Source organism: Onychostruthus taczanowskii, unplaced genomic scaffold (genome assembly GCF_017590055.1).
Source record: "Onychostruthus taczanowskii isolate IOZ18803 unplaced genomic scaffold, ASM1759005v1 scaffold11, whole genome shotgun sequence".
Lineage (NCBI taxonomy): Eukaryota > Metazoa > Chordata > Aves > Passeriformes > Passeridae > Onychostruthus > Onychostruthus taczanowskii.
This window is the reverse complement of record NW_024497629.1, coordinates 15,666,596-15,682,711: the sequence shown is the minus strand read 5'-3', so window position 1 is coordinate 15,682,711 and position 16,116 is coordinate 15,666,596. Positions and strand designations below refer to the sequence as shown.

General features: G+C 34.6%; 1 protein-coding gene across 1 annotated transcript in view; it reads left to right on the top strand.

Moving 5' to 3' along the window:
- The window catches only part of CSMD1 (CUB and Sushi multiple domains 1), a 1,071,386-nt gene that overhangs the window by 840,979 nt on the left and 214,291 nt on the right, over positions 1-16,116 (top strand). Inside the window, exons 18-21 of the mRNA XM_041420500.1 lie at positions 873-1,061; positions 4,711-4,827; positions 5,378-5,593; positions 8,684-8,872. Of these exons, the coding sequence (XP_041276434.1) occupies positions 873-1,061; positions 4,711-4,827; positions 5,378-5,593; positions 8,684-8,872 (711 nt within the window). The remainder of the gene's footprint in view (positions 1-872; positions 1,062-4,710; positions 4,828-5,377; positions 5,594-8,683; positions 8,873-16,116) is intronic.

Genomic DNA, 16,116 nt, shown 5'->3' with positions numbered 1-16,116 from the left:
TGGGGGACTTGCACCGAGACAAGGTCAATTCACCACAAATAGTAACAAAAAATAAAAGAAATTCCTGTCAGCCCAATAGTGAGTCTCTATTTGTTTCCCTCATGTGTATACATTATTGTTCATCATATTATTAAATTCCACAATCATTTGCTATCACTAGAAGCAGAATGTATAATCTTCAGTTAATGAGCCTTCATTTGATAATTTCAGGGAGTTTTTTTCAGTGGATAGCTCCAGGTTTATTTGCCAAAAACTATTCAATCTCTCCAGAAGACATAATTACCAGAAATTCTTTCTGTCAGATAAGAGTTATGCAATTGAGAAAGCTATAATATTTGTCTTTTTTTTTTTTATGCATAGGAAAATAGCTGCAAGAATTCAGTAGTTTGTGAGTTCTTCAATTACAGTTTTTTGGCATGTACCAAATGATCATAACTATGCAGAGGAAAATAGAGTTGTCCTGCAGTATCAGCAACTGAACAGATGAAATAATCAAATATGATTTTTATACTTGCAAAATCTTTATTCATACTTTGAACTATCTTCCTATAGTTTCAGATGTCCAGTACTTTTATTGTTTTGGTGTTTTTAATTGATTGACAAAATATACCTTAAAGCTCAAGTATTTTTCTACTTAATTTGGACTTTTCTATTCTATGAAATTTAAAATTGAAAAACTGTTCTGTGAGTCAGACAACAGATAGAGAATGGGTTTTATATCCCATATTGGTTCTCAGGCAATGCTAGCTAGGATTTTTTGGAGGCTCTATCTTTCTCCTGTCTTCCTAGTTTTGTGTTTTGTTAGGGTCTTTTTTTCTGTTTACTATCTGAAAAAAAGGTGAAAAAACCAAAATTAAATCTGTGTGTTTCAGGTGTTACTCTGGAATCAGATTCTTGCCTTGACCCGGGAATTCCTGTGAATGGCCATCGCCATGGCAACAACTTTAATATCCGCTCCACAGTAACCTTCAGCTGTGATCCAGGATATACACTGAGTGATGAAGAACCTCTCATATGTGAAAGAAACCATCAGTGGAATCATGCATTACCCAGCTGTGATGGTAAGTGTCAAGCTTTTCAGAGGGCAGGTTTAGAGTCCACAAAAGTTAATCTACTATTTTGCAGAACTAATTAATTGCTACTACAATTGCTACTACCGCCCTTCAATTGCAGCAAGATCCACACTTTTCAAATATTATTTTATTGTTATTAAAAGCCATACTTTACATCTCTGTATTTAGTGAAGTACTAAAAAAACCCAGGCACATATTCACAAATAGAAAAATTCAGATTCTTGGAGGGTGCCATTGTTCAGCTGTGAATCAAAATGGTGCCATACAACTAACACTTTCAACACAAAGCCAATAAAATTAATTTACAATTTAAACTCTAAATACTGCATACCTAAATTATTTTTTTAAATTTAGGATGCTTAATACTAAAGCAGATAGACCATGACCAGCCAATGTAATTAATTTTCTTAACATATTTTTGTTTTGAAACTTTGGTTAGTTTAATAATTGTTTTGGTGGGTATGAAGTATGAAACTGCCTAGAGCTTTCATGAAACATTTTTTAAAATGCTGAATTACTTAATGGTTTAACTACAGCCAGCAACCAAGCCTCACACCCACTTATTCACTCCCACCAGCAGGATCAGGGAGAGACTCAGAAAGCTAAAAGTGCTAATACTCCTGGGTTGAGATAAAAACAGTTTAGTAAGAAAAGCAAAATCTGTGCAGACAAGCAAAGCAAACGAAGGAATCTATTCACTGCTTCCCAGGGATAGCAGGTGTTCAGCCATCTCCAGAAGAGCAGATGACAAATATCATCAGTCTGAACTTCTCAGTTTTCCCTTTTTCTCCCCACTTTATATACTGAGCCTGATGCCATATGGTGTGGGGTATTCTTTGGATTAGCTGCAGTCACCTGTCCCTACTCTGTCTCCTCCTAATCTCCCACTCACCCCCAAATTCCTCACCAGTGTGATACATGAAAATCAGAAAAAGTCTTGGCTTTGTGTAAAACATGCTTGGCAATAACAAAAACATCTCCTTGTTATAAACCCTGTGCTCACCACAAATCCAAAACACAGCCCCATACTGAGAAGAAAAATAACTACACCACCACAACTGTATTCCCAGATATCTCTGTGTTCTTTTTTGTAATTGGATTTTTTGGCTAAGTTCTGCTTCTGTGAACCACTGAATCAACCTAATTTCTTCATGGAATTCTTGTATAGTTGCTACAAAATCTCTCTTATAGAAACCACAGCAAAGAAAGGCTCTTGCTTTAATGAATTACTTACATTAATATATTTCTAACTTGCTTTTAAGGTCCAAGGTTTTCATTGATTACAGTGGAATGTCATAGACAACTTAGATTCAGAAAAGTATTTCAGTTTCTCACTCTATTTTAAATGGTTTTGTTAAATCTGAGCACTAGTCTTCTCCTTCTAGCCCTCATTACAGCCTTCTGGCCCCATGCTCAAAACATGTAAACCACCAAAAGATAATTGTAGAAGTTAGCTGGTCTAGGATTCAAACTCACTCACCTTGTAATCACCACAACCCATTCCTCCTTTGCAAATACAGACACAAAGGATTTTTAAATTTTTTATGGGTTTTATGGGTTTCTTTCCTTGTTTTCTTTGCCATGATGGACTCATAAAAAGAAATCTGAAGTCTGAATAGTATTCTCTTTTTATACTAACTTTTAAAAATGTGTGGATGTATTTTTGATTTAAAATATCAATATTTAACTCTTTTTTTTTTTTTGCATATGAATGTTGAACTTCAGAAAGATCTAGATAATTTTCACTCATTGAAAGAGATTTTTTTCCCAGGTCCTTCACCCACTTTCATGTGAATGTATGAGAAAATGTCAAGCCTTTCTGGAGCATGTTCTCTAGGCAAGCAATACATAAGGGTTCAACATACATTGAGTCTCTTTTCTCACAGATTAAACTCCATTATATTAACTAGTCTAACATAGCATAGAACTTGCACTCTATTAGGTTATCATTCTGTTAGTGTATTTGCCTTTTGAGGCTCAACAAGTCATGACCCAAATTTTTGGATTGTGGCAGATTTAACCGAGGTGGAAATGAGCATTTTGCGCTCATCTCTAGAGTACTGATGGTCTCAAAATTTTAACTTCAGAAATTAATTTAGCAGAATAAATGCCTGAGGGAAAAGCATGTTGCTTTGCTTCATGCCAACAAAGAAATAAACCTGTGTACAATGCAAGGTGGTTAAAGTTCCCTCTAAGTAATGTGTCAGTCTTAAAATATGCTAATGCCAATGTGGAAGATGAAAATAATTTTTGAGTGAGAGCTCAATTAAAGCACATCAATTCCATATGTCTAATTTTGTTTTAAATATGTAAATTATTTTTAAAATATGTAATATCTGCTTTAAGTAATGTTGCACAGTCAAATATTTTTCTTCCTTCTGTGGTGTTTATAGACTAAGATAAGCATTTTTGAATGAATGCCATATTGTTCATTTATGGCACTCTAAACCTGATGTCTGTAATGCTATTTTTTATTATTAAGTATTGTTACCAACCATATATTTACTGTGGGTTGAGTCAAAGGTATTTTAATTCATATTTGCATGCAGAAATAACTATATTCAGGTAAAACCAGGCTGGAAGCATTTCCATTCCTTTTACTTACTTATAAATATATATAAGTTACATGAATTAAAAAAAAATTAAAAACTTTTACAAAAACCTTAGTCTAATAAGAAATGAAACAAAAAAGGAATTTAAGCTATAAACCAAGTGTGTATATGTATATACACACACGTCTACATTAAGGAACTGAAAGTTTATTAAACATTTTTTTCATGCATATTTTCCGTCTAGTTAATGACAAAGTGTATCATTCTATGTGAGGAAGAAGACTAAAAGCATCTTAATGTTTTGTTGCTTTATTGTTTAAATATTTAGTATATTAAAATTTTAAAAAAACAACAGCATAAAAACTGGACTGCAAGAGATGAGTGAAAAGCACAGTCATGCTGTATTTATAAGATCTGTGAGCAATTCAGCATGCAAATCTTAAACATTAATTAATTTGATATGCAAATTTGAAGAGTCTAGTTTAGCAAATTCTAGTATGCACAAAATGTTTTCTATCATAGTTCTCATGTCTTCCAAAATATTCAATTCCAAATAAATTACTTATGATAGGACAATCTAAATTTTTGAACAAGAGGAAATTACATTTCTTTTTTTCCCTGAGCATTGCAGTAATCATCAAACTTTTACTTACTTGAAAAAAAATGTGCTTTTTACTGAAATAATTTTGTTAGTTAAAAATGGAGTTGAATGTATGCCTTTCAAACTATTTAGCAAAAGAAAAGTAGCAGCAAGACATTTTTGTGTTATTTCACAAAAAAATCCCCTTATTTCTTACATAATATTGCAATAGGAATTAATACTTGCACTGTTTTTTTTTCATATTCTGTTAACTAACAAGAGAGGTTGTAAATGAAAAATTAACTCCTTTTCAAGGTCTAATTTAGAAGAAAACAAATTGTTGTCAAAATGAATGTTGTGGCTTTGGATTAATTAACTTTTTATTTTATCCTTTATTTTTAATTTTAGGTGTTGTTAAAAAATGAACTCTCTTTCTTTCTCTCTCTCTCTCTCAAACCCTTTTACAAGAAAGACTTTTGTATGATTTTTTTTCTCTCTTCTTAAGCTTTATGTGGTGGATATATTCATGGGAAGAGTGGAACTGTTCTTTCTCCAGGTTTTCCTGATTTTTACCCAAACTCTTTAAACTGTACTTGGACTATTGAAGTGTCCCATGGCAAGGGTAAGTATTTAATATGTTTTGCACACATACAATGTCTGTATGGAAAAAAACCAAAAAACTTCTGTATGCCTTGTCTTTGTATTTGGAAACTTCCCTGAAGCGTAGACTTAAAAGCCAGAATTGTGTTGGAGGAAACGCAAAAATAAAACACAAATACAAAATTTCAGTCAAGTATTAATGTACGTCTCCTAGGTAATAATGAAATCAAGGAAGATATTATAAGTAAAAGAGAAATACAGGAACTAGAATAACACCTAAATAACACAAATTTGAATTTTTGGAGTGCTGTATAAAAACAGCACTGAATGACATCAATTCTCTTATAAGAACTATTGATTTAAAGTGAGCTAAACAAGTATCCACATTGCACATATTATCCAGTTGATCTCATGTGCTTGATGCAATCTTTATTTTCAGAATTTCAGGTTTTGATTCTAACTTTTTCTCAAAATGTTTCCGTGTAACATAAAAATTTCTCACCTGCATGTGAAGGAATATAAAAACTTGCTATTAAATGCTTTTCTTTCCTCCCTTTTAAATTCTTTTAAAGGTGTACAGCTGATTTTTCATACTTTTCACCTTGAGAGCTCTCATGACTATTTGCTCATCACTGAAGATGGGAGCTTCACAGAACCAGTAGCCAGATTAACTGGCTCGGTTTTACCCCCTACAATTAAAGCCGGCCTCTTTGGAAATTTTACTGCACAGCTTCGATTTATATCTGATTTTTCAATTTCTTACGAAGGTTTCAACATAACATTTTCAGGTAATGAATTCCATTCTGTTAAATATCCTGAAACTGTTCCAGATGATATTTCACTTGCAGATAACAGAAATATTATGGAATACCGTAAAGTAAAAAGAAAACAAAAAAACACTTAATCAAAATTGTATAGTCTCTATCATAAAAAAACTGGTTAGAGTTTAAAAAGGTGGGCAAGAGAATCAAGAAGAATTTTGGTGATTTGTCTGTTTTAAGTTTAACATTAAACTTGCTGAAAAAGAAGTTTGGAAGAAAATTAAGGGGGAAAAATTACAAAGATGGAAGGTCCTGGTTCAGAAGAAATGAACTGACTTGTTCTAAAGTATAGAAACTTTATAAAAGCAGTGGTATGCTGACTCATTCACAAAGGACTTTAAATTGAAGACTGATTTTGAAATGGAAAATATGTATATAAAGATGAAATAAAACAATTATTATCTATTGATGTATTTCTACGTTACCTCTTTAAGATAAGTGAAACATTTGTTACTGCTTCTTATTTACAGTCTTCTAAAATTAGATGACATCTAATACACATTTCTCAATAGCCTTCTTTGCCTGTCTCTATTACTAGGAAGTAGAATTACAGATGTAGCAGGACATCTCACCTCCAAACAAGAGCTCATCTATTGGTTAGCTGGTCAGATAAACAGGATGAGCTGTCTTGTAGTGAGTTATTTTGGCACCATAGCCAAAATGGCCAGTGCTCTGGCATCTCCCAGCTGCCTATAAACATCTTACTTTTGAAGTGAGATTTGGAAGGTAGGCTGGATTTCTTACTGGCAGACACCTCACTGACAAACAAGAAAAGCCACATCAAACTTTCACAAACAGAAATCCTTGGTGCATGATCCTGGAAATGTGTGAAGTTTCTCCCATGAGTAGGGATTTCTATTTTACAGTTACTCCTCAGGTGTTAGGTGAAGAAATCTGTGTATATTATTGTCATTTTGGTGGTGAACAATACTGTTGCTAGCTTTAATCATAGGTACCTTGAAATAGTGCACTGTTTTATTCTAGGCTGTAATCTACTAGTAGCTTTTTAGTTTCATACTGTGTAGTAATTCTGATTAGGATCTTTGGTGTGTTATCTCTGTCTGTTTAATAAATAATTATTTTTATAAATAGACCTGATTTACCATCATTAAAACTTGTGGACCAGAGTAAGTCATTAAATTTAAATGCTGTAAGTTCTGAGGCTAAGGCAGGATTTTTCTGAAGCTTCCACTAGTCCCATGACACATATGAATGAATAAAGTGCTAGCTAAAACGCACATGCGCATGTATCTTTTATGGAAGGAGTACATAACAAACTCACATCTAAATCTCCTGCATCATTTTTCAAGAACTGAAAGTCAGTAAGTTTTGTTGAGAATTGGCAATGTTTACAGATGACCATGATATTTATGAGTAATATATCTCATTTAGCTTGTTTATTTAAGAAAGGAAAAAACTACCTCACTTATTAGAGCAATAGTGTTGGATTTACTCCTATTAAATGCTAAAATACATTAATTCTGGAGACTTTGGACTCACCAAAGCAGAGGTCAGCAGTTTTACAAATTTGAAATGTAAATACAAATATTAATTATTTCACTGATAACTTTTTTATCACTAAATCAAAAGATTTAGCAATAGCCATGTTGTAGAAAAACACACAAAATATTGTGGATGCAAGGAGGAAAACTGTGCAGTAACAAAAGATATGGATCACAGAACTTTTGGAACACGATTGAAGGTTTGTGTCCTATCTACTACTGCTACAACATACAGAGACAGCATATGCCATCATTTATATCAAATACACATTTTGAGAACTATTATGAGGTACATTAACTTTATGAAATAAATAGGTGATTCTGTTTTTGTACTTTCGCACAACTGAATATATTTCTTCTTAGTAAGAAGTGTTTTGTGAGAACACCTGTTTTGAATGCCATCAAACATAGAAATTTGTCATGAAAATTGTCATGTGCCTAAAGGTATACTACAGAGTATCTCCATGTCTTAGCCTCTGCAGTACTGAGCAGAGATAGTAGATCATATGTTTTCTAAACTTACAACATTTGCTAGCAGAAACTGATGTAGTTTATAGATTGCCTCTAATATTCAGAACTTTCCTACAAGACAGTTACTGAAGAAAATAATTTATTTATTCCTTTTGTTGGATATATCAGCTGTTTAAAGACTCAGAAACTTTGGTTTAGTTTCTTCCCTGACTAAATGGGTCTCCTATTCTAAATAAGAAGATTTCACCCTATTTTCCATTGACCTCCAAGGTTAATGTTCTAGAAAACATTTTTTCTTATCTGTTGCCAGAAGGGATCTCTTGGGTCTTTTGGATCATATTCTGAAGAATATAAAATCAAACCTTTTCCATTAGATGTTAAGTTGTTCTCTTTCAACATTTTTTCTCAAAGAAGTTGGTAGTGGATATCTAAGGAAAAAAATTATATGGAAAAACAGGATAAACAAAAAGTGATACTTCCACAGCATATTCTTTGGAGATGGGGAAATGGGAGGTTCATATATTTTCTGAGATGGATTTGCTTCCTATGTAACAGCCCTGATTTTTTTCCCATTAGTCTATTCTGACTCCTCCTGCTGAATTATTCTTGATGTGTAGTTATAAAAGCACACTTTTTGAAAATGTGTTCATATGTCTTTCATTCACCTAACCTTTTATTTGTTTTTTAATTAGATTTTCTTCGTCACATAATGATTTCTTTCAACTGCAAGGCTCACTTCTAAAGCTGTTTGGAAGTTCAGATGAAAAGAAACTAGAATTATATACAAAGGAAGTAATTAAACAAAATTATAGTGAACCACTTACAGTACAAGCTGATTACAGCTCTTGAAATTAAAAAAAAAATAGATGTAGTATGTGTAGGACGCATTAAATACATAATTACTGTATATATAGGCATAATAGACTTATAGAAACAGTAGTGGTTTTTAGTAGGGAACACAGCTCTAAAGTGCATGTTTTCCAGCTGTTCCATGCTCACACAATGCAAGCAATTTGATAAGTTTGCTTTTTTCCATGTGGACAACTTGTCAAAATAATAACATATTATGTTTTATTGTCTACAGAATATGATCTGGAGCCATGTGATGATCCTGGTGTTCCTGCCTTCAGCAGGCGAATTGGTTTTCATTTTGGTGTTGGAGATTCCTTGATCTTTTCCTGTTTCCCTGGATATCGCCTGGAAGGTGCTAACAAACTCACCTGCCTGGGAGGTGGTCGGCGTGTATGGAGTGCACCTCTGCCAAGGTGTGTGGGTAGGTGGTCACATGCTTTCATTTCATTCATCAAATCGTTGATAGCACATGGCATGTGTCAGAATACTGGGCCGGGAACAGAGTGCTTGGGTTGAAACAGCTGATCCCCAAGCTGTAAAGACTGTAAAGTCAGGGCAAGATATAAATAATGCATGTGTCTTTTATATAGAGAACAAAAAATACAGAGGAATAATTAGAATTATTCCAGCAAATAAGATAAAGATTTCATGTGAGATAAAAGTAATTATTAAACTTTATGTTTGGCACAGTTAATTTATAAATTTCGTACTTTGTCTTTTGGGATAGAGAAATTACGTTTAGCGCTTTTAGGTGAAAATACCCTATTTTAGAGCCCTGCTGCTGGTTTTAAGGGTCTTTTTTCATATTGTCTTGTTGTTCTTGTAATTCTAAGATTTTGGTATTTTTACAGTTTATAAACTCCATCACAGTGCTTTTAAACTTTATTTTTAAAATTAGTGTGCGGTTGTTAAACTTCAGTAACTATGAACTCAAATTGAGTAAACAGTTCTTTTCTTGGAAAAGTTCTGGGACTGTATATTATGAAATTTGTGCAGTTGCTGTATTTCTGAGATATTTCTGAGATTGTTATCTCCACCGTGTCAAGTGAATCTCATCAGCTGCTATTGACATAATGCTTCTGAAAAGTTAAATACTTCCATACACCTCTAAATGGATTTTCTTAAGAGGGTCCTTGTTTTTAAATAAGATTTTATTTAATGATGGGAGAAATTCAGCTTCAGCTTCTTTCTTTTATTTGTTATAAAAAGATGGATCTTTATATCTGAAAAAGTCACCTACATTGTACGTGCATGTAAGATACATAGGAAAAACAAAGTATCTCAAATCTTGTTTTAAAATGGAGGTATTTATCCCATGATAAAATGATGTTACAGGTAAGAGAGAGACCAAAATAATAGGGAGTTTGCCATTTACTTGGGAATTCTAAATTTAAGTGAGTTTATTTTAAGCCCTGAGATATTTGCTTGGTTTGCTTTGGTTTTCATTTCTTTGTTCATTTGTTTGTTTTGTTTGCAGTTTCTCTCTTTCTAAGGGGTTTCTCTGTGTTCCACTCCAACATGTCGACTTTATTTTAGATATCATAACATTTTAGTCATCTGCAGAAATACTGTTATCTTGTGCTGAAGAAAGGAGACATTCTATGTGATGCATTTAGATGTAAGTCTAAATGCAGATTTTGTAACTTTGTTAACTTTTGTAGCAAAAGCTTTTTGTAAATTTTGTTAACTTTTAAAAGTTAACAAAATTTTTTTAACTTTTTAAAAAGCCTTTCCTACAGTATTTATAGTTATACAAGATTCATACCTGATATCTTGAAAATGCTCATTTGGCTATCCTCATAAAGTAAATGACACATTGAAAAGCTGCAAAGATTATCAAAGTATCAATAATTAGCTTAATGAAGTATCAGCCATTGAATTAGCTGTGAATTTATAGGACTAATGTAACCACTTACTGTGCCAGATACAGATATGTATGTTCTGCCTGTATGTTCTCCCAAGCATAATTTAGTGATACACATCTAATCTTATGTATATGTGGCATATCTGCCATTCATATTGAAACGGAATTTATTTACAGATAGCCCAACTTTTTCTTTTTGTTCTTTAGTTTTTAGCGAATTTGTCAACTAGCCCTGACACACTTAATGTCACTGGATCCATGTATGATATCCCACTTTCTAACTGATTAGTAAAACCTTCTATAAAATATGCAAAGACAAGTGGCACTTCTCTAAAATAAGATGATCTAAATAACTCTTTTAACTCAACCTACGGTTTTATTTGATCTCTTGTAGTGTAGCAAGGTACAGATATATACAATAAAATATATAATAAATATATAATAATATGGAGATATATACAATAACATATATAATAAATATATAATATATACAAAGATAAATGCAAGGAAAGAAACTTTGCCAAGCAGCTGTGTGAAACTTATGGGGAAAGACATACTCAGTGCCCTTCATAGCTGCTTTTATAAGTGATTTTTTTTCTTAACACTAAGAGGGTTTACAGAAGTCCCTTTTCTTGTTGCCATGGCACCTAAGACATTAGGGGTGAAGATATCCTCTTACCCTGAAAAGGAGTTCACACAAAGACTTCTTCTTTCTCAGAAGAGTGAAAAGCAGAGGCTTGTCCTGAAATCTGATGTATTTGGAATCTACATTCAGAATTAAATCTAGTCTTAATTCAGAGGCACAAGTTCTTAAGTAGATTACTGGGTTCAGTAGTCTCTTGATTATTACTTTCTAATTGTCATTTCTACAGTGACCAAACTCTCATACACAATATATACATATCATACCTTCTATGACATATGGTAATACAGTCTTTCATGCTACTTTTAATCAGATTCAAGATGAAAGCCCTTCAAATTTAATTGTACTTAATTTATAAACTAAACATTCACATGAGCACATGCTGATTTATATCACAAAAGTTGTATTTAGTTTCATCTGCTGTTGAAAAAACCAACAAACCAATAGGGTTTCCAAAACTCTTGCCCTTCTCCATCCAAGCAAATAATTTCAAGTCCTTCCTGTAGGGTTATCTCAAACATGCTGTGTAATTTTCCTGATCAGTGAACTATTTGTGCCTTTCTACCCTTTCATCTTCTTTGAAGGGTTATTTTCCAGCTAAAGGAAAAGCAGAGCTTGGGAGGTGTAGTTAGCCTAACATCATGATGCTGCCATTCTTAAATTAAGACTTTTAGTTCTGTATGAACAACATTATCATAACTTTCAGTGTCCTTCTCTCCATGCTGAGCAGGTAGATGGTCTTCCCCTGTATTTCTTTATCTGATTGCCTTATTCTGAGAGCATACTTGGTTTGCTGTCAGAACAAACCCTCTTCTGCAATAAGAACCCTCCTTTTCACAACAAAATACACCACCAAGTCTACCTGCAAAATCAGATTCATATTCATAAACAGGTGGACTTATAAATCTTATTTTCTTGTGTCAACCATTCACTTTTTTTGTCTTTTTAATTAGAATGATTTTGTGTAGCTCAGCTATGCACTTCAAGTTGTTTTGCATACTATTCCATATGACACCAGAGTTTTGAAGAGACTAGCTAGGGTTTCCCTTTGAGTCGTCACCCCATTTCTAAATGTATCCTCCAGATGGATCTGTCCCTTGACCAGAAAGCAGTTTGTGCCTACAGCCACCTACTTGCTACTATTTGAGGAAAAGAGCTTTACTGGTAAAAAGTGTGCAGAAGATCCAGGGCCTTAAGGCTGACCCCCTTTGCACAGCTTCCATAATTGCAAATCTTGTATATAGCTTTAAAATACATAACTTTTTACTTATTTCATCACTGTGAAGAAAAAACTATTTAAGCATGCATGCATATTCTTACCACTTTTTCCTTCCAGCAATAACTCTTTTTTCCTCTACCTATAATTACACAGTTCTATTATAGTTTCATTTACATTTCACAGCTGACTACTTTTTCCTGAGGAAAAATCCCAGCTTTTAGTGAGTAGTCCCCCTAGAGTACAGATCCAAGAGTAAAGCTTCAAGGCAGTCACGCACCTCTGCAAAACCACAAAGCTGTGTGAATCTCAGAAGCTTGGTGAATAGGTGTCCAGAAATGAGGTGGAACAATTTCCTATTGTAATCTATTGAAGTTCCTTATTCTGAGGCTAATGTCCACATAAAAGAGACTGTCAAAATCAGATTTCTGATTTTATCACATTGTCATCACTAACCTTTTAAACAGGATCCACATTCTGTTAAACACATTCTGATCCGTTTTGTGGATCCTTTTAAACATGATCCACATTCCATATTTCCAGGAAATCTGTTACTAAAGCAGATTTTCTAGATCTCATCTAACAAACCAAGACTATGCTTTTAATCATACTTTTCTTACTTTAGAGTTTTCTTTAAGTCAAACTGTTCAGGAGCTTTCTAATACTCTGTCTTGGATGTGTATTACTGTTAGAAAATGAATTGAAAGACTCATAGGTTAAGGGAGGCATTCCTGAAAAACCAAACAAACTGGTGAATCAGAAGACCATGAAAGCAAAATGAAAACAGAAGCTGAAAAAAAAAAAAAAAAAAAAAAAAGACCATCTAGTTCATTACAGGTCATAGGAAATGGCAAAAATCTTCCATTTGCAAAGGTAGGAGAGGCTTTTCTGTCCTTGAGGAAGGATATAAAGGAGTTGTTTCAACTTACACACAATTCGTTTGAATCTGAGGGGAAAGGGAAGGGAAGGGAAGGGAAGGGAAGGGAAGAAGAAAGAAAGAAAGAAAGAAAGAAAGAAAGAAAGAAAGGAAAGAAAGAAAGAAAGAAAGAAAGAAAGAAAGAAAGAAAGAAAGAAAGAAAGAAAGAAAGAAAGAAAGAAAGAAAGAAAGAAAGAGAAAGAAAGAAAGAAAGAAAGAAAGAAAGAAAGAAAGAAAGAAAGAAAGAAAGAAAGAAAGAAAGAAAGAAAGAGACATGTATAAATTAATTCTTGGAGAAATGATTGAAATAGCACCTACTGTGTTCTGACAAGATCTATAAAATTAATAGGATGCTTTCCAATTAAAACACATCTAAATTGCTTGTTACATAGCTTAAACTAGCATGTAGTACACAAAATTTGTTCTGTAAATATCAGCTGCTGACATGGATCCAATTTAGATTTGCCACTTCCCACATCTGCCAGCTATGGAAGTCTGCCAAAACACAGCATTCAAAGACAAGGTCCTTAAAACATCTTTCTATAAAGGAAAAAAAATCTGTATGGTTACCTGTGTCTTCTTAGACTTGGTGAGGAGTAGGGTATGTGCAAAACAGAAATGTTTAACAAATCAAGATACCTGTGAGTATGCACATTTCCAGAGATAGGTGGCCAAGGAGTAGGGGCTGAGGCAGAGAAGGGAATTAGACCACAGTGTCAAATGCATGCATCTGATGTACACTGAAATTACCTCCTTAGTGTTTTTTTAAATGTGACTTTATCATTTGCAGTAATCCTCTAAAAAGGTGAGGAATTAGCCTTTTAGTTTTGATATTCCTTTATATTGTACACTGTGAAATTCTGATGAAACTCTGAGAGATAGGAGACATTTCATTCTTTCTTTCCCACTTGAGAAAGATATGCTGTTGACTGATTATGGAAGGCAAGATGTAAAAACTGGAGTGGAGATCTCATTACAGTGAGTTACAAGGTATGGAGCTCAGATGTAGGTGCCTTCTCTTTTCAAAAGACTTGAATTTCATCAGGAGGGGATGAGCTACATTTGACTCCTTGGGTGGTCATTCCTTTCAAATCTGTCTCTAATCTGCAAAGGGTTAATGTCTTTCTCCCCATTAACCCTCTCTGAGAAGTCAGCTTGGCTTTCTTCCAGGGGAATCCTTTTAAAAGGCCCAGGTTACACCAGAAAACCTTTCAGCAGGTCTCACACACCCAGGTTGTACTGAGGGGGAAAACAATGTCATTATAATTTCAGAAAAAGTAGACAGTCACCATTTGACTTGCTCTTGGTAGTTGTACCCTTCAGTGACACACTGAGAGTCAATATCCTTCTCCTCACAACACTCTCTGAGGTTGACTTTCTCCCACAGAAGACCTTTCAGTAGGTCCAGATCATACCAGAAAACCTTAGACATCTTTGCACCACTCTGATCCACTCCACCACATCCAAGGGATCCTGTCTGATGTTAAAATTATGTAATGCTCTGTTGTATTTCACTAAATAGTTCTTTAGTTGTTTGCACTGGGTGTTTGGTAATTTGCACTGTTCACATGATTTGTACTCTATCACCACATGGTCTTCCCCTTTTCCCTCCATCCTAAGTGTCAGTGTGGTGGTCTCTCCCTGGTTTACCCCTCCCCTCGCCCCTCCTCACTTGTATCCCATTGGCTGTAGTCCCTCTCCTCCAGCCTCTTTCCCAGCCCTTAAAACCCCCTGGAGGCAGCTCAACCAGCTTTTTCCCACCTTCGAAATAAGCGTAGGATGTGGTTGGTCTCCACATGGAGAAGAGCGCTTCTGGTCTTTTGCCTTTCGTCCATGTAAGGTCATGTGGGCTGGGGTTCATAGCTAGCCAGATTGGACCTGAACAGCCCATCCAGACATGGATTCTTTCAATGCTCTGGTCCGGTCAGGGGCTTTAGGGGAAGGTAGCTTGATTGACTCTGGGTGGTGTGTGAGAGAAACAACAAGAGTTCTCAAGACTAGAGTGAAACAACACTGAATTACCAGAATCTATCTATCTATCTATCTATCTATCTATCTATCTATCTATCTATCTATCTATCTATCTCTGTGTGGGTGTGTGGCAGGTTTATTTTACAGCAGTTTAATTACAACGTGGTCACTGCTGTTATAATCTGTGGAAATATTAAAAAAACACATCATTTAAGAAAATATATCTGGAAAATGAAAAGAGAAAGAAACAATAGAAGTAGATGGTGCAGAGAAAAGTTATCACTGCACAAGGATCCAGCAATGAGACTATTGCAACTTAGATGTCCATTGCTCAAAGTGATGGTTGTGGTCTTGATCCACTGAGGGTGGGGAAAGCCCCCACAACATAAAGTTCAGAGGGTCTTTGATAGTTTATGACATTTATGACATTTTCTAGTGTTTCTCAGCATAGTGTAGCCAGTTATGCCTTATCAGAAGGAATGAATACCTTCAGGCCTATGTGTGAATGTCCCAGTAACTCCCCTGGGAATGAAGTATTACATCTGAGCCAGTTGCCTTTTCCCTTATCTGGCTCAAAGGCCACCTTGTTGCTAAACAAAGGTTGGGTTTTAGTGTCATTGTCTGGTGATGGGTGCTCACCTGCTCTGCACCAGGGCTGCTCTTATGCAGATCAGAGGTTTCACCACCACACATCCAAAATGCTTCATCTCCTCCCCTTTGTTTGGGGGGTGTGCAAACCTGCCCTCAGCAAAGCACACTGCTGATTTTGGAAATGAATGACTTTTTTTAGTTATTAACCTTAACATTCCATAGGAGTCTCTCATAAGAGGGAAGAAACATCTGAATTTGCTCTTCAACTCTCCTTTATGTGATTCTCTCAACAATTATCTTACTTGATTTGCAAGCTGCTTCTGTCTGCTTGTCTACACTTTCCCTGCTCACTATCTCTCTAAGAAATTGTGTAATTTTACCTATATGTGACATATAATAAAAATATTATTTGTGCACTACACACTACAGTGTAGACTATATTCAGCTCAAACTAGCCTTTCATG